The sequence below is a fragment of the Pleuronectes platessa genome, chromosome 3, assembly GCF_947347685.1.
Source record: "Pleuronectes platessa chromosome 3, fPlePla1.1, whole genome shotgun sequence".
Taxonomy (NCBI): Eukaryota; Metazoa; Chordata; class Actinopteri; order Pleuronectiformes; family Pleuronectidae; genus Pleuronectes; species Pleuronectes platessa.
The window spans coordinates 21076024-21095085 of NC_070628.1; the positions used below are offsets into that span (position 1 = coordinate 21076024).

The 19062-nt window shown below is 41.5% G+C and overlaps 1 protein-coding gene across 2 annotated transcripts; it reads left to right on the forward strand.

Annotated features, from left to right (window-relative positions):
* The first annotated feature begins 808 nt into the window (after positions 1-808).
* Positions 809-15036, forward strand: b3gntl1 (UDP-GlcNAc:betaGal beta-1,3-N-acetylglucosaminyltransferase-like 1). 2 transcript variants are annotated; one of them, XM_053419465.1, is made up of 12 exons: positions 809-1211; positions 1745-1861; positions 1949-2048; positions 2639-2703; positions 3456-3521; positions 4233-4328; positions 8630-8725; positions 8927-9051; positions 12476-12611; positions 12755-12823; positions 12940-13014; positions 14045-15036. In XM_053419465.1, the coding sequence occupies exons 1-12, from the start codon at positions 1119-1121 to the stop codon at positions 14123-14125; spliced, it is 1119 nt and encodes a 372-aa protein (XP_053275440.1). In that variant the 5' UTR covers positions 809-1118; the 3' UTR covers positions 14126-15036. The 2 variants fall into 2 exon arrangements, with proteins under 2 accessions (XP_053275440.1, XP_053275441.1); XM_053419466.1 differs by lacking the exon at positions 809-1211 and adding an exon at positions 1220-1336.
* The last annotated feature ends 4026 nt before the right edge of the window (positions 15037-19062 follow it).

The window sequence follows — 19062 nt, forward strand, 5'->3', positions numbered from 1 at the left end:
CTATTCAACACTACAGGAAGACCACAGACACAGGGGCTGCCCGGCTACATGTCAGTACTGAGTCTGACCTAAGAAAATATGCACAGAAAGAAAAATACGACTGTCTGCTTTGATATTTTTTTTTAACTCTTAAAGACTTCTTATCACATGACTGTATCTGTCCTTGTGAACAAGCCAAAGGTAACGTTCTGTTGTTTCGATTGGATGATGTATTACTCAAACTACAGTTTAAGCAATTATAAATTGATTTATAACTGCAGCTGCTTTGTTCATTTTATCACTGGTTCGCACGAATTTTACTAGAAAGGAAAAGACAAAAAGTGTTTCTCTATGCCTTCATAGAAAAACCTTGGAAACAAATATCATTATACATGGTAACCAATTATAAGGTAATGAACAAAATCCTGTTAAAGATCATGTGACCACAACTGAGCAATCCCCATGACAACTCCCTATACTGAGGAAGACCATGACATGAAGTTGAAAGCCCCTGGAAATTTGAAGCACCTTTTTCCCCCAAAAAGAGAGAATAGTATAATTAATTCACAATAAAAGCTTTAGAAATAAACAACATCGACAAAAGTCTATTACTTTAAGTTGGATATGATACACAAAACTCTGAAGATATATACAAATATTAATACTTTAGTAAAGAAGAAGAAGAAGAAGAAGAAGAACAAGAACAAGAACAAGAACAAGAAGAACAAGAAGAACAAGAAGAAGAAGAAGAAGAAGAAGAAGAAAAAGAAGAAGAAGAGGAGTAGCAGCCAATCCGGTGAGTCTATCCGCAGCCAATGAGCGTCCAGAGTTAATTGTTTGCGGAAGTCGTGGAGCCTCAGACCTTTCTGTGATACTTTTAGACACGTTTGTTAAAATCATTACTTTTCTCCACAATTTACGTGATTTGTACATTTATTTATCATAGAGAGAGTTATAAAGAGTGTTTATCGACATATTCATCCACGTGTACCCGGCGAGGTTAACACTTCCGTCACTTACTCTCTGTATAAAACACTCCGTTTACTGCTTTATTTCTTCCTGGGTCCAAATTAATCAACTAAACCGGAGTCAGGTGTCGGTTACCGGCGTTGTGGTCGCTCTCCGAGCCGCTGTGGAACATGAACCCAGAGAAGAGGCTCCGCACCGCGGGAGGTGGAGGAGCAGAGACACCGAGAGGAGAGCGAGAGGAGGCGGGGAGAGAAGTGGACGTGGTGGGTGATGAATTCATAACACGGACCTAAAGGGAGACACACAGCAGAAGGGACAGGGTTCAATAAGTTGCTCATAGGAGAGAATTACTGACTTAGTGGGTCTCGATTCACGTGAACGCGGACAGGTGCGTTGCCGTTGAAGTGACTGTTTATCATTTTTTCAATTCTTTTCTCTGCACAAACAAAGTGATTTGTGTGGTTGATTAATTATTATTATTAAGTTTCAAGTTCTATTTGTCATATGCAGTGAACACAAGAAGAAACCGGTCATCTCAGTTGTCGCTAGTTACATTAAAATATCAGAAAGGTAGAGAGAGCTTACTATAAACAATACAAATCTAATACTATATACATTCAAATGTGCAACTTTATGGAGTGTTTGTGAATTCATATTGCACATATGCATGTATCAGTTGTTTCAAATTTTCAAAATATAGTGCAGCGAGGCAGGAAAACGGATGTGCAGAGGGTTGTTAGTCATGAATACCCTTTAGGAACCATGTGTAGTGACTGTCACCTGTTTCTCTCCTCAGAGTATTGTCATGCCAGCACACAATGCATCCTGTTGGCTGGATGAATGTCTACAGGCCATATCAGAGCAAGACTTTACTGGATCGATGGAGCTGTCTGTCTATGACGACGCAAGCACTGTACGTGTGTGTGGATTCCTGCACGTTCACACGATAGTCTCGGAGTTTCATGTTTTTATATTGTGTATCTCTGTGTTTGTACGTCAGGATGACTCCAGGCAAAAGGTGGAGGGTTGGAGGACTAGACTGGAGGCGAGAGGCGTCTCAGTGGTGATCTCTGGTCACAGCTCCGCTCAGCCAAAAGGAGGTCACTACACTCACTTACATTCAGTATTTTTTGCATAATTCTTGTGACGAACAAACAAACCATCAAACAATAAAAGTAGAATAGCCCACTGTAGTGCTCAACAGTCCCTTTAAGTACAGTAAAGCTGCACAAAACATCACACACTCATGAACATAATTTCCCTAAATTGTCTTGTTTTTTTCATCAAGATTCTCAGTAATTATTATCTGGGAAGTCTGTAAATAAATAGAAAAACCCCCTATCTCACAATGTTTAAGAAACTGATCCTGACCTGTACCAAAATTGAATGTGTTCTTCCCTGAGCCACACCACATCTTTCCATTTATTCGTGAAGGTATGAAAAACAAATGAAAACCATGGGATTAGAAATAAAAACTTACTGGTAGACATTGAAATAAATCAGGATTAAAGACTGTGTCGTAAGAGCTTGACAATCACTGTGATAGAATATCTGTCTCATGCATTTCACCGACACGTCTTTTTTCAGCCTGATCCTTTGTTTCCCGTGTTGTCATATGTTTAACGGTTGAATATAAGTATAATAATTGAGTTCAGGCAAAAATAAACACAGACTTTACTGTTTGTTTCAGTGGGATATGCAAAGAACATGGCAATATCTCAGAGCTGTGGGAAATACTTGTGCTTTCAGGATGCGGTAAGTGTGTGTCGGTGTGTGTGTCTGTGTGCGGGGCATGTTTTATTTCATCGTTCAGAGGTCTTTCATAACACACACAGTAGTCAGTCAAAAAGAATTAAGTCATGTTGGTTTGTCCAAATACACAGGCTTCACATATACACATTCAGAGCTCAGAGACTCAGTGACTGTTTGACAGAGCGTCAGAACACATGATTAATGACCTGAGTGCTGTGTTTGATACACACTACATGTGTTTTTTGTGTACGTGCAGCTCAGCCTTTCAGTGCTTTGTAGATGCTCAACTCTGAGTTGCCAAAACAAATCAGAGGCTACAACATCTGAACTTCTGACCTCTTGTCACTTCTATGTTAAGTAAATTAACTTGTTTAGTAAACATCTTCTGTTGGTTTTCTTGCTTTTTCTTTTCCACTGCTCATATTCACTATTCCTATAAAACTTACTGTGTTTTTTTTCTTCTGTGTACGTTATGTTCTTGAATTATGTTCATCTAACTCATGTGTTTTTGTGATATAGGTAAAATGGCTTTATAGTAGCTACTGTAACACTGTAATTTCTATTCTGTACAAAGCATATCATTTGATTAAGTAACAAAGGTTTTCAGAAAGACATCTCACACAGGAGAAAGTTAAACTTAACCTGTAACAGTTATTTTAATGTGTTCCTAAAGTTACTCACTATGTATTTTAATGATGCAGATTTATCATAATTACATTTGGTTTCTGTTTAAATTGTTTTATTTTCTCCTCCAGGATGACATCATGTCGCCTCACAGAGTTCGTCTGCAGTACGAAGCTTCTCTCCTCAACCCAAACGCGGTGAGTTCTCCCTAAACTATTTCTGCTGACTCACTTCCTTCTTGCTCTGTAGAGCTCTACCTCCCTCTCCCTCCCTCCCTTCTTTACTCCCCACTTCTTTTTCTTTCTCTCCATCTGGCCATCTGACCAATCCCTCCCTTGAAATAAAAAAAAAAAATTCATGCTGCGTGTGTATGTGAGCTTCCATGCAGTTGGCATGCACAGCAGTATGAGTATCCGGTGTTGATGCTTTCCGAGGCCTGTCGGGTCAAAGGTCGTGTGTGTGAGGGAAGTGAAGGAGACAGCATGGAGACAGCAGACTTGCTGCCCTGCACAAACAACCTGCCCCTTTCTGTTCTGGCTGTAATATTTATGGTTGTGGTTTGTTTTCATCTGTGTATCACCTCTCTCTCTTTTACGTCTCATTTACCTCGTTCTTCAGGACATTTGCTTATACATGTAAAAACTGCCAGATGCTTATCCATAACATACTGATCTATATTTTCATTATCACTCATTCTGGTGGTTATTTGACCCACAAAATGTGAGAAGTTGTCCCAAGTTTTCAAAATGTTCTATCAGCTAATTGCCCAAATTCTGCCTGTATTCCAAAGGTTTGGCTTCTATTGTAAACATTTTCCTTAAATGGGTCCAAAAGTTTTCATCTGATCTCAAAAGAAAATTGTTTTTTATATGCTAATAAGTGCGTGCATGTGTCTTTTATGATGATAGTTGATTGGCTGTAGAGTTCAGAGGCTTCCAGAGGGATCTACAGAGCGTTACACTCGCTGGATCAACACGATCACTCAGGAGCAGCTCATGACACAGGTACATGCCTGCTTCTGCGGCACAGAGTGTGTGTGTGAATTTGTACGAATGTGTGTTTGTAAGAGGTTATGTGCCAGGCAGCAACCAGGTCAGACACAGACCGTAAGACAGGAAATGTACCTGCCGCCCTCAGTTTCCATGAAAATGGGACCGTGGACTCAAAGGAGAAGGCAGCGTTAGTCCTGACCTCTCTACCCATCTCTGTCCCTCTAGAGGAAGCAGGTCACACTGCCAGCTGTCTGCTGACTGCAGGCGACAGTGGAAACTGTCTGCAGTGGAAAAGATGATTTTATTCTGCAGATTAAACGTACTGTGAGTTCACTGTTTAGACTCTCTTCCAACTGACCCTGCAGCAGACATTAACGTTTACAGCGCTACTTTGAATCTTATTGTAACAAGATATCACTTAAAACAAAAACAAAATCCATCACCAAAATGTAAAAGCTCACACAATCAGAATCTGCAATGACTGGATGAAATAAGAAATTATTTTATTGCCCAAAACAGAAAAAAATTGTTTAATGCAAACTTTAAACCAGGCTAGAGTGGCAGTCTGTGGCAGACAATGAAATGGATGGACTCAAGTTTGCTGTTATCGCAGGTCACCTTCCCTCCTCCTTCCTTTTCAAAACAAGTACGAAGAAGCAGCAACACGGAGAGCCAAGAGGAAACAAGTGTGGGTCACCATGACCGAACGTTGAGTGTTTGTTTCACAGCAGATACTGTGACCTGTCAGAGCAGGAAACGAACAGGTGTGAGTAATATCACTCTCAGCGGCTGTGTTCTGTTAGTGGCCTGGTCAAACATGGAGGTGTGACAGTCGGTCAGCATGCACACCACCAGCCCCCTGACACTGAAGAGGCTAAATGGAATTCAGCCATCATTATTTTTAATATTTACAACAGTGCTTTTCAAAATGCTGTCTGTTGTTGGCTATAAAAGGCTCAGACTAATCTGTTAAGCTGTTTTCAGAAATGAACTCTGGAAAATTTGTCGAAAAGATCGGTTTTCCCTCCACATATGAGGAACACAGCAGGGGAACGTCCAGGTCAGATGCTTTAACAGTAACAGCAGAGTTCTCTCCATGCAGGAGGACGGACATAACGTGTCGGGGCGTCTGTCCTTATCACCAAAAGCTCTTGAATCTCATCTTTATCCTGCGTCTGCGTCTTCTACATGTATGAAGTCTGTTTTGCGTCCTTAGATCAAATGGCAAAAACCAAATTAATATTTGCTTATTTAATATTGACTCAATACAGTTTTTCATCTCAAATGGCATGGAATGATTGATCCTGCATTGGAATAATGTTAACTTGCAAACATGCAAACTTAAATGCAGTGACTGGCTAGTGGTTGTTTTCAAGCTGTGAGTGAGTGAGAACATTCTCTGTACCACTTTAAAGCTAATACGTGTTTTTCTACTACATTAAAAAGTCTCATTTATCACTATGATAAGAGAGAGCAAGTGATTTAAAAAAGAAACCACTGGCTCTATTTGTGTTTATGTAGAGATGTTACTGTCTGAACAAAACACACCGTCACCTAGGATACAAGACAACCTGGACTTACTCTCTCCAACAAACACACACAGACACACATGCACACACACACACGCACGCATACGCACACAGAGAGAGAGTCTGCATAAGTCCTTAGCAGACATTCCAGGATATTTATATGATATTAAGTTTCATGGAGCATGAGAATGAGATCATACATTGATTCTGCAGGCTCAAAAAGCAGCTCCCTTACTTTCCCCCTCTCTACCTTCACTTTATCTGACTTTAGTCTCCAAGCAAAGAAACAGAATCTAACTGAGTTAAACCAGAGATTTACTCAGGGTGGTGCTTGTATAACATGAGCCAGAGCTGGACCCTGAGGATTCATCTGTATTAGATATGGTCATTCAAAGCCTCCCTCACCCCCCACTGACTACTACATGCACATCATCTCTCTCTCTCTCTCTCTCTCTCTCGCTCTCTCTCTCTCTCTCTCTCTCTCTCTCTCTCTCTCTCTCTCTCTCTCTCTCTCTCTCTCTCTCCTCCTCACACACGCACACACACTCTCTCCACTGTTTTCCCAGAACTCATTCTTTTTCCTCTTATCCATGCTTTTTGGCCACAGCTTACATCTGTGAAATGTTGCAATATCACAACAAAAGGGAGAAGTATGTAGGTGGACACACACACAAACACACACACACACACACACACACACACACACACACACACACACACACACACACACACAGACACACACAGGGTTGTGTCTCCATGACCTTAGAGGACATTGACTCATATATATTTTCCTGGAGAGTCACTATAACATAACCATAGTAACTACTTGCCTTAACCTAACTATATGTCTTCACCTTATAATAGAATGATATACATTATGGGGACTTGCTTTTTATCCCCATAAGAAAGATAAGTCTGGATAATGTGAATGTGTAAACAGTTTAGGTTCCCACAACACTCCATTCACTGTGGACAGCCTAACCCTAACCTTATCCTTAACCCTAACCAGGACCTCAGAAATTATGTATTTGGAAATTAGGACTGGCTTTTGTTTCCCACAATGTCAATTGGACTGGAGAAAACTAGAAAAGGTCCTAAAGAGGCAACACAAACAAGTACACACACACACACACACACACACACACACACTATACGCACTAGATTCTGTCCAGCTGTTTGACTGGCTGAATCCAGATGTTTTTCCCAAATTTCTTCATCTGTGATGCATTTCAGTTATGCAGTAGTATTCTGCTTCAGCCAAGAACAGTTTCATATACACATCCAAACAAATGTACACACACACACACACAGACACACGTGTAGCAGTGATTTAGTGGCATGAAGAAACAGATCAACCTGGAATGGCCCTCACACTGAAAAACCCTGTTGCAAAACACACACACAGAGAGAAGCAGGAACAAGAAGAGGTGGGGGTCTGCAGAGTTGGGCAGCAGTGGAACGAATGAGTCGGGGGCTGCATGTGTAGAATGAGAAAGAAATATGGAGGCTGTAATGTGGTCCTTGTGTATGAAAGAGTTTGCGGTCAGAGGGAGGAGGAAAGACCAAAACAAACTCATTAGGCAGAGATCATGTGTTAGAGGATGGAAGTGTGTATCCTTCCCCTGCACACTCCAGGAAACACACACTTCTGTGGGACAGCACATGTGGCTTCACTCTAACCTGCCCAGTTTGCAGGAGGGTACGTTTAACTTGTGCTCAGTCCCTCTTCATTTGATTGTTTGTTCTTAGAAGCCAAACGGGAAATTTCCCCCAAACCCTGAGCCAAGCGCTGCTCTGGTGTGGTTGATATGGAGGTTGAGTTACAGTCGGTTCTGTGACCACAACACCGAAGTTCCTTTATTTTTCAAGTCAAACTGAACTTAAGTGCTCCATGCTGAACGGTGTGTGTGTGTGGTTTTTCATTTGGCTGAGGGGTTAGAGCAGTTGTCCTCTAACCAGAGGGTCGGCGGTTTGAGCCCAGTCTTCCCCATCTGCATGCTGAGGTGTCCTTGGGCAGGATGCCTGAAAAACGCCCTGTAAATGCAGACCATTCGCCATTTAGATTAAATAGAAGACAAATTTATATAAGAGCCCAAAGGAGTTATTGGTTAGCTGAAAACATTAACCGATATCAGTCCTTAACAGCAATATCAGTTTGGCTTTTATGTTTGCTGATATGCACCAATATCAATGTATGCTTGCTTTTTCAAAATCCGCCTTGGTTCTTTGCTTTTGCTGATTCTCTACTACTTTATCCAGAGCTTCTTAAATCAAACTCTGCTCACTGGGCATCATTTGGTCAAAACACAATTAAAAGAATTCTGAAAGGAATTTACATTACATCTTATTTCAGTTGACCAGATTTTGGACCACCGCACAGGACTTTACTTCAAACTATCATCAAAACACCAAATGAGGGAATATCATATGATGATCAATGGCAGTATTACCACTATTTCAGAGGGTTGTAGTGGTGTAAATACTAATGGAGATGTTTATTTTGCTTTTTATCTTCATTTATCATCCGGCTGCCTGTGCAGGTTCAGGTGTTAGCTCCTATCTCGCTAACAAGCACTAACTTTATGTTTAACTCAATATCTTTCAGTTAGCATCTACACAGCATCTCTACAAAATATCACCGGTCATTTAGGATTTAAATTGTTCCGTCACAGTGACCAATATATATATTTATTCCACGTCCACATATTAATAATACAACTGAACGTGTAACTTCTGCTCCATTTGTATCCAAGTGTTTGTTTCTGAAATGTTTTGATGTTTCAGGTGTTCACATCTCATGGCCCCACCGTTGTAATGCCAACATGGTTCTGCTCAAGGAACTGGTTCCTGAAGGTCGAACCATTTGACGAGGGAGGCAAGGTGAGAGTTCACACCACATACTGTGTGTATCTATGTAGGTTTTTCAGATTTTACTCGAGATATCATCACTCTGTGGTCAGTTGTCACTATCAGTCCATGTTTAATTCAAATATATGAAATGTTGGACTGGTTCCAAACCTCTGATTCGGTGCCAAACCTCGCTCATTCAGTGATTTCAAGTTTCTACTTCCTCCTCTCCAGGGAGTCCCAGAGGATCTGCTCTTCTTCTACCAGAGTCTTCGCCAGGGAGGGGGTCTGTCCAGGGTCAACCAGTGCTTGCTGGTGTACCGTTACCACGAGAAAGCCGCCACACACTCAGTAACAGAGTCAGTCTCACTGAACACCCCTCATCCCCACTCAGCTGCACTCATACACGCATATTTGGATGGCGTGTTAATCTTCCACATGCTCTCAGCTGCTCAATGCCATCCCTCATGTTCTGAGGGCTCGATACTGTCACACATGCACGTAGACGCATGTTTTCATTTTCTATGAAATGTTTTTGGAAAATTGTCATCATGTTTTCTTCTGTGTTCAGTATCTCTCAGATGCGACTGGAAGGAAATCTGAACTTGTTGTTAACAGACGTGTTTTACATGGTGTGTGGGTGTGTGGTTGGGTGGGTGGGTCTGAAGGAGCTGGACATTCCTGCTGTTGCTTGTGCTTCAGCAGGGTAATGTAGTGTCTGCAGGTGTGTGTGTCTCTTTGTGTGTTTCTCCTTCAAAATGTAAATCACACCAAAGAAGAAGGTCTTTCCTGCACCTCCCTCCCTTTCATCCCCTCTTTCCTGTTATCCCTACTTCCTTTCCTCTTTCCTTCCTTCCTCCTCTTCATCTGTCCACCGCTCATATGCCCGCATTGACGCACTCCTTCAGCGATCATCCTACTCTGTCTTCATCTATCATCTGTCTATTTACGGAGGCCTATTTCAAGCTGGCCTTGCCCACTCTCCACTCTCCCCCACTTCTTGTCGCCCCTTCCTATTCGCAGCCTACCCACTTCCGCTCTTCGTCTGAATGAAGCTGTCGTCTTCTTTTCTGTCACAAACACACACACACAAACATGCACGTCCCTCTATAATTGACATTATACATTCCCTAGCCCCTTACCCTGACCTTAACCATCACAACTAAATCCCTAACCCTAACCTAAACCTAAACCTAATTCTAACCCTAACCCTAAAACCAAATCTTAACCCTCAAACAGCCCATTGGAATTGCGAGGACCAGCCAAAATTTCCCAACAATGATGGTATTCAACCAATATTGTCCCTCATAACTATAGATAGACATGTGAACACATACATACACACTCACTCACACACAGCTCAAAGTAACCATTTAACCCAACAGTCGTGCTATTAATCCTCCTTTCATGAGGTTTATTAAGTTCAGTTTTAGGTATGTGGACAAAATAAAAGGAACACCTGTCAAAACAACACAATAACACTCAACAGCACTATCTGATTGAAGAATTGAAATAACGCCTCCTTATTGTGATTATGATATAGCTAGATATTTAGCTGTAAACTAAATTATATAACGACTGTGTCGAAGCACATTTCTTTTGATTTTAATATCACATATCTTATCAGACTTTTAATAAATGACTATATTACGTTTCCCTTTTAACTCTACCGCCTCTTGCGCTTCCATTGCCTCGGCCCCGAGAGTGTAACTGAGCTCGAGCTGACGGCGTGCACCAATCACCACGGGCCTCCACCACACTAGAGCATCCGTACTACTACATTTATATGTGAAAACAGAATTCTCAAACTAAAACAATCTCCGTCCTAGGAGCATTTTGGCCCTGTTTCAGTTTTAAGTTGATTATCCATGTTGTGTTCTTCACTAATTGCAGAGGCTAATGCCGATTGTTCTTCTAGAAGGGGGTCATGTGATATGAGCCCGATGAATCAGCGAAGGCTACACTGTGATTGAAAAGACTCAAATTAGAATGCGGTTGTAAGTGTCTTTCGTCATCCTTTCCAAGCATCTCCAGCAAGTCGAGACTAAATGTTTTCAAACTAAAGCAGGGCCAGCAGCGTTTGCAATCTTCGGTTTTAGCAGGTGTAAAACTCTGGAGTCGTTCGGACACCGGGCTGCAGCAGAGGTAATGCATTTTTAAATGAAAACGTAGTAATGTGGATGTAGCATAATGCCCACTTCATAAAGCCACGGATCCTCGCGATTCTGTGTCGCTCTCCATTTATTATGTCCTGCAAATGTCACTACAATGACACAGTCCCACTCACAGCCGGCTCCACCTCTGTCACCCCTTCAGTCTACTGCCCAGTTGTTATGCATTTTCAAAATCATCAGTGCCTGGAGTGAGGCTCAGAGCTGGATGAAGTTACACTTTAACACAGTACCAATAAAAACTGACCAATATTTTCTGGATGAGGGGAGGATTTATTGCAGAGCGGTTGTATCAGACTGCTTTGGTTTGAGCTGTTCCTAATGAACGGAGTGTTGTGAAAGTTAAGATGGTGTCACAGAGAAACTGAGACGAGGAGCCTCTCGACATGGAAAGTCTGTGTTTATGAATGTGGGTGTGCCCGCATGAGTGTGTATATGTTTGTGCACCCGCTGTGTATGTGAATCTATACCAGTGTGTGTGAAAGCGTGTTTGTCTTTTGATCCGCAGGATATTAAATGGATGAAAGGTTCAGTGAGTGTATATGCAGATACAGTTTAGAGTAAATCTCTGCCATGTCTTTGAATGAAAGTCTGTATAGAGAATGTATAAAAAGTAAATCTAGAGACCGCCCGCGCTGCAGGATGGTGGTGGTGGGTTTAGCTTTGTTTGAGGCCCACTGTTAGACACAATCAGATGTTCACATCAGGAGGTGAGAGAGCTCAGTATCAGTGCATGCCTCTGTGTGTGAGCGACAGGGGGGTGGGGGGGGGGAGTGGTTACTGTACACTCACTGAGCACTGCACACCATGCTACACAATTCTAGTGCTGGGTAATAAAACAAGGAATCATCACAATATACTTTTCATCAATAGCAGTCAGATTTATACCGATGTAAGGATTGTTTTGTAAACTGATCTGCCTCAGAATTATAAATTAACAAATGTTTTCATTCTCTTCTCTTCTTAATTTTTGACTGACAGGAATAAGAATCCTGTTAAAGGGCCGTGAGTTTTGTTTCTAAATGAGGTTAAGCCTTCATTATGTAAAGGCAACTGTTAAAAGGGATCTGGATTTGTAGATGATGATTTAATGGTAATATAGGCTGTGAACCATATGCAAAAGTGTGTAATATATTGATTAATAGGACTGGCAGCAAACTTTCTAATCAAATCCTTCTTCTAATAATCAACCCTCAGCAAGTGAGCTTGAAGAGTTACTGTTATATATTCAAAAATGACTTCCCTTGTTGTGTTCGCTGTTACCCCTGAAACTCCAAAAATGTCTTTGTCTATATTCAGAAAAGACCCAGAGGTAGATGTTATTCCAGTTATTAGATTTATTTACAGTATTAACACAGTTTACATATGCACAAGGAATGCATGCATTGTTATGGGGAGTGGGTAAAGAGTGAGGGGTGGGTGAGGAAGGTTTGGGACTGGGAGGTGTGTAAAGAGTCTTTTCAACTAGTTTTTTCTCTCATTTTCAGATAAAATAAAGCTGTTTCATACTAAATTGAGCAAACAATCTTGACTCAGATCTGCAGGTGACGTCTCTCATTCTAAGCTTGTAATCCTAAATCCATCCTCTGATCCTCTCCTCATCCGTATCCAGGGAAACCATTTGGAAGCTGCGAGTGGACTTCCTGCAGGAGAGAGTTCTCAGCCAATGGAGCGGCTTCACCATATGGAACGCTGGGAAACAGGGCCGGAAGCTGTACCGATGCCTGAGTCCGGCCAATCAGAAAAAAGTATGTTACGTTCACCAGTGATACGTTGACCAAAATACATATTACCAGTGTTTCTGGTCTCTCCCAGTCAAAATAACTGGTGGGAGAATTTATGGTATGTGAACTTGTGCCAGCACTCATTGCCTCCCTGATCCATTTATCAGGTCAAAGCTTTCTGTGATGTGGATGAGAACAAGATCCAGAAAGGGTTTTACACATACGAAGAATCCAAGGTGAGGTCCACAACACACGAGTACTTAAGTGTAATATGTTATTTTGGTTAAAAAATACAAGGTCATTAAGCCAATGATATTTTTAATAAAGCAACTTTCCGATAATATCCTCCCAGGAAATACCGAAGCCCAAAATCCCAATTGTGCACTACAAAGCTGCCTCCTCCCCCTTCATCGTCTGTGTTAAACTGGTGAGCAGTTGTGTGTTGTATGTTTGTTGTTTCTGAGCCTCTATCCCTCAGGTCTGTAATCTACGTTAATCACATAATAATAAGGGCGTGTGCCCGGCACAGGACATAACACACACACACACACACACACACACACACACTAACACACAGAGGATGAGGAAGGCAGGAACTGGGTCGAGGCCACAGCCGGATCTTTGATCACGAGGTGCTTGGACAAACATCTGATGTTTTTGTCACTGTTCAGTTTGCATGAATCATGTTTTGTTTTTATATTTTATAGTCTGACTCTAGTAATCCTGACTCTACTTAAAACTATTGCAGAGCCCTTTTACTATTCTAGTTGAATCATTTTCCATTCATATACAGTAACACACACACACATACACACACATATGGCAATTCTGGGAGCCAAATCTCTAATTGCCTATTTATCACTCAGCCAGATTCAGACATGAAATCTAGAGTGACCCCACCTACGGGGGATACTAATTGCTCAATTATGTGAACTGGGAGAAGTAATCAGAGGACAAGGAGACCTGGACTCTATCATGCTCCCTCTCTCTATTTCTCTATGAAACAGACCCACACATACACACACGCACACACACACACACACACACACACACACACACACACACACACACACACACACACACACACACACACACACACACACACACACACACACATACACACACGCACGCACGCACGCACGCTAGCACCTGGACTCAATCAGACACGTTTAAATCCAGATGTCAAATAACTATAATCAACACATATATTCATTTGAACTGTTCTCACAGGCCGAGGTTGAGCCCAGTTTACTGTGGGTCAGTCTGGATGTCTTTAGTCTGTATATAACCTTTGGCTTCAGATCAGAGCAGTTAAAACAAAATACACAGCGGAGGACCATGAAGACAAGTTTAGTCAACAGGGCAAAATCATAATGCTTCTACTGTTTTCAGCAGCATATGTGCCTTCCATCGTGTTTTCTCTTCCCCTTGAATCTCACATGTTGTTTTATCTGCAGGACATGACGGGAGGTGTGTTGGAGGAGAACCTTAACTCTCTGCAGCTGAAAGAGGGAACAGATTATTACCACTTCAACTGATGATGGGGAAGACGAGAGGAAAGCAGGGACTCGGATTCATTACAACACACACACACACAGAGAGACAGGCAGGTAATAACACAGTGAACAGGGGAGTCTTTCTCACACCTGAGTCACTGCACAGTTACACAGAGAACCTTATGGGAAGAGTTTGATATTTTGAGGTAATTCGCTTACTCAATTTCTTACTGAGAGCTAGATGATTGAAGATTGATGCCACTCTCGTATCTGACTCATTATATCTGACACTATAGCCAAGAGATGCTGAGCTCAGCACAAAGACTAGAAAGTTAGACTGGCCCCCTCCAGCGGTAAAACAGTTTTTACCTTGCACCTCTGTAGCTCACCTATTAAATTTGTTGTACCCTATTTGTCAAATACGTACAAAAGCATTGATTTACATTTTAGTATAGTATAGTATTTACAGTATTTATAGTATTTACAATACGCTGGACATCTGTAAAAACGTTGGTGCTTTTTCATATGAGGGGGAAATTGAAAATATAAAAATAACAAAATAGATCACAACACATTACATCACATTAGTCTGTGAGGGAAACGTAGGTGAACAGACAAAACAAAATGCAGCAAACAACAGTCGGAAAGTTGTGACAAATTGTGTCGTAATTGAACAGTGACATAGAGAACCACTGTACAGAAAAAACTGCTACAGATAACACAGACTCACACATGAATACATGAATCAAAAGGGAATAGTTTTACTTCATGTTTTCTTATGCTGTTTCCAAATCTGTTGAACTGTTCCTACACACACACGTGTGTTACAGCTAAAAGAAGTAAGCATAACTTGGACGTCTATATTTTACCTATCAGAGGACAGATATTTATTGTGTAAGAGGGTGTGATGATGAACGGTGTTGACCACTGGAAGAATAAACGTTTTTTTATGATTTTTACTCCTGTGAGTTTTTTTATTTTCCAGCTTGTACAGTTCAAACTTATGTTGAAGTGAAAGGAAGCGGCTGGAGTCAGCGTGTCATCACAGAAGAATCGACTTATAAAAAAGGGTGGGATGTTTTATCACCAGAATCCTTGTACTGATTTCTTAATTCTCCTCTGATGCAACCACACAAATCAGATACATGCACACATCTGCTCTAAATGTACAAACACGGATCCGGCACGTCTTTGCTTTTCTTTCTCTGGCTCTCTTATGAAATCTAAAGAACAATAACCTCTTTTAGGGAGCGCGGCTCTGATACATAAACACACACACAAAACGTTTATTTTACCTCACAGAGTGTGGAGTTTTTCTGCCCAAAGGTAAACAGACCTTTCCCCACAAAATCTCTCCCTGTTTCGCAGGTCAAGAAGGTGGTCGGCCTTACTGTAAGTCTGCCCACAGCAGTTTGTATGGAAGAAGCAGTGATGATAAAAACATGCAGGGAGATTTCTGTTTTCACTGCCTTTGTTTGTTATCGTAGACTGAAAACAAAGTTGCACGCTGGTGTGGATGTACAGAATAATTGAGGTCTGGTTTCACTTTATTTAATAAATAGCAAGCAGTGTTAGTGCCTGATTCAATGTAGACAATAGGCAGGTTTGAGGTAAAAGACAAGAGCTCCGCCCCCATTGTGCAGCGCTGCAGTGTCAGTGGGAAAAATATCACATCCATTTAGCACTTAGTCTCCACCTCGACGCCTCCACCCTCTCTGTGTTCCCACACACAAACATTTAAACAAGGACATGTCCTCCTCAGAGCTGTGATTTCTTCACTGCAGCACTGCAGCGATTATATTAAGTTATATTCAGTTTGTCTGGTGGTTAGTATCTGATAATTTATTTAGCATTTTGTCTGTAAATCGGCTGAACATTTTTTTTTTTTTTTTATATATATGTTTATTAGTTTTCCAACAGGTAATACAACACAAAACAAAACAAAAACAAGACAAACATTTGGCTCACACACATTCAAATCAATACAGGCAGAAGATTCAGGGGTCACATCCTATACAAGTAAGAAAAAATTAAAAACAGAGTAAAATAGAAGTATACAGAAATAAAAGTAAATCAATTAAATGGTAAAACAGAGTGCCTCTTTTGAGGCAGAGCATTCTGATCTATGATACAAACCCTCTTGTGAGAATGGTGGAAACATTCAGACCAACATATGACAGAAAGGGTTCCCATGTTTTACGAAAGGCATCATCATTGTTGTGAAGTTTGCATGTCAAATGGTCCAACACAACATATTCAAATACAACCCTTTGCCACTGAGCCTTAGATGGAGCTTTATCTGTGATCCAATTCAAAAGAATACACTTTCTAGCACAAAAAGCAAGTGTCTGATAAAGTCTTCTTTTAAATTTGTGGCTGAACATTTTAATACATGCACATTCCATCTTCCCTGTCAAGACAAAAAAAAAAAACCAAAGATTTCTAATTCAAATTCTGTAACTATATACTCTATACTACAGTATGTATGCGTCTCCACTTCCTCCCTCTGTCCAAAAATTAAACCCAAATATGCCGGATATGAACGTTGCCATCTTGTGCATTTGGAACCAGAGTCTGTGCAGTAGGGAGAAGGAGCCACGGTAGCAAGGTCCCGATGATGCACACTCTCGACCAATCGTGAGTCAGCCTTAACTTTCGATCATGACATTTTACTGCATTATTTAGAGCATCAAATAACAAAAAGAGCACTTGGAAAAAACATCAGTTTGATAAGAATGACCTAAAACAGCAGAAACCACCCGTGAGGAAGATGTATTTGACATGTATTTTAAAGTTTTATTTTGGCCCATCTCCCATCTGCTAACATGGAGGAGGTAGCATTTATGACCTACACTGCAGTCAGCCACCAGGTGGCGATTGAGACGCTTTGGCTTCACTTTTGGGGAGCTGTCATGTCATTTGGATACATTGACATTTGTGGTTTTGGGTAAAATGTCAAAAAAACGACTGAATGGATTTGGTATAAGCAGGATGAACTTTAGTTGCTGTAGTGAATCTGGAACTTCTTATCTAGCACCGCCATCAGGCCAAAATTGTAATATCTTCAATTTATGATTTATGACCATAACTAACACAATTCCAGATGTGCACATGCTATTGAACACGCAGTGAGTACATGTATCACCTCTGTTCACCTGTTGCTGTATGTCAGTGAAACAGCTTGGCAGTGGTTTGTGGCCGCTCACATTCAAAGTGTGTACAGACACGGAGCTTTAAGGTGCTTTGGATACATGTCCACACAATGGGCTCCATATATTTTCAAAAGTAATGAATGAAAGTAAGATGTTTAGGTAAGACCACACTCAGTCTAATGCATCCTGTCAACTTCGGCCACTCTGCCCTCATGATGAAGCACTTGGTGGGTGATCAGAGTGAGCTCTAATGGAGAATCTATGGAGGAGACTCAGAAAGAGAGTAAACAGAGCTTTACTCTGTGTTTACACTCCGTCTCTCTGCAGACATCGGACCTGATAACACACACACACATAAAATGAATGACCCTGACCCTGGAGCTTGCCTGCCCTCGCTGGTCAAATAAACCTGCACGCGTGTCGAAAAAAATGCACACACACATACACACACAGCTGCACGCTCTCTGGCAGTGCAGCTGATAAAGAAGAGTGATATGAGTCGGGTGTGTTTGTGTGAATGGAGCTCACAGAGGTCAGACACTGAAGGCACCTGGAACGTTAACACATTCCTTCGTTTCATCATCTCTGTGTTTCTCCAAGTGAGACGTGTTGGTGTCTCTCACTGAAATGGAGATACTGGCAACATGCTGGGGCTACTCTGTTCAAGGTATCCTCATAATTCCATACAGGCAGTGCAGCGCGCTACCCTTGAGCAAGGCACTCAACCTCCAAAAAACATCCAGAGCAGCTGCTCAGTTTCCCACCGATGAATAAATAGAGGTTTTCAAAATGAGAAAGGAGCGTGCTGCACGGCAGTAATGAGGAAGTGGAGGTCAGGGAGGTTGAAAGGAGAGATAGAGGTATGTGAGCGGCTTCGTGAGGTAATGTGCAGACAGACGCAGAGTTCCTCGTGTCAGGCCGCTTGAGGAGAGCCAGGTTAACGGCCGGGGGAAGAGGGGAGCAGGTCAGACTCTACTGCTCTGTAAATACTTCAGATGGTGAAAGAGCGCATGAGGTCAAATGGCAAATCAGCAGCTCTAGCTTCCTCTGCGACCTCCGGATCTTTGGCCCCCTATTGTGCTTGTGGTGAAACAGAATCCGTTTCGATCTATTTTTATCGATTTCACTGAGCTCAGTCCAAATCTAGTTCTTTTATTATAATCAAAGTGGTACCGTTTTATTATAAGTCCGCTTTTTATAGTAATTGCTTTCTTAATGGTCAATAAGTCATATGATAATGCTTTATAGATACGGTTTTTCATTCTGTTTGTTAATCATTGATACATGTTGTTCATCTTTTAAGAAATGTGTTATAAGGTGCCTGTAAATGGATTTTGGTCCAGATTGTTTGGAGCTCTTCTCTAGAAAGTCAAACTAGTATAGCACCCAGTAGAACGCATACTCCCACCAAGGCCCAACAGACTGGAAATCAATCAAGCTGCACCACATTTCCCACACTCAAAGATATCAGTTCGCTAAAAACTAAACATGTTAAAGGAAGTGATAAAAAAAAACGCCAGTCCTCAGGTCTAGATCCCCATCTAAATATAACAGGCTCTTTCTTGACTCATACCACACTGTTCCACCAGATATTCTGTCAAATCCATCTAGTAGTGTGTGTGTGTGTTTGTGTGAGAGAGTGAGGGGCGGTGTGTGTGGGGGGGCTGTGTAGGATAGTGTGTGTTTTGGTATTTTTCTCGAAATGCGTTACATTGCTCGGGCTGTGCAGGGGAATGTGACGAGTCAGTAACATGCTTTCAGTTCCGACTGTTTTCTCACGGGAAAACTGCCTGAGAACCAAACGCGCAGTTTAGAGCACATGTGTGA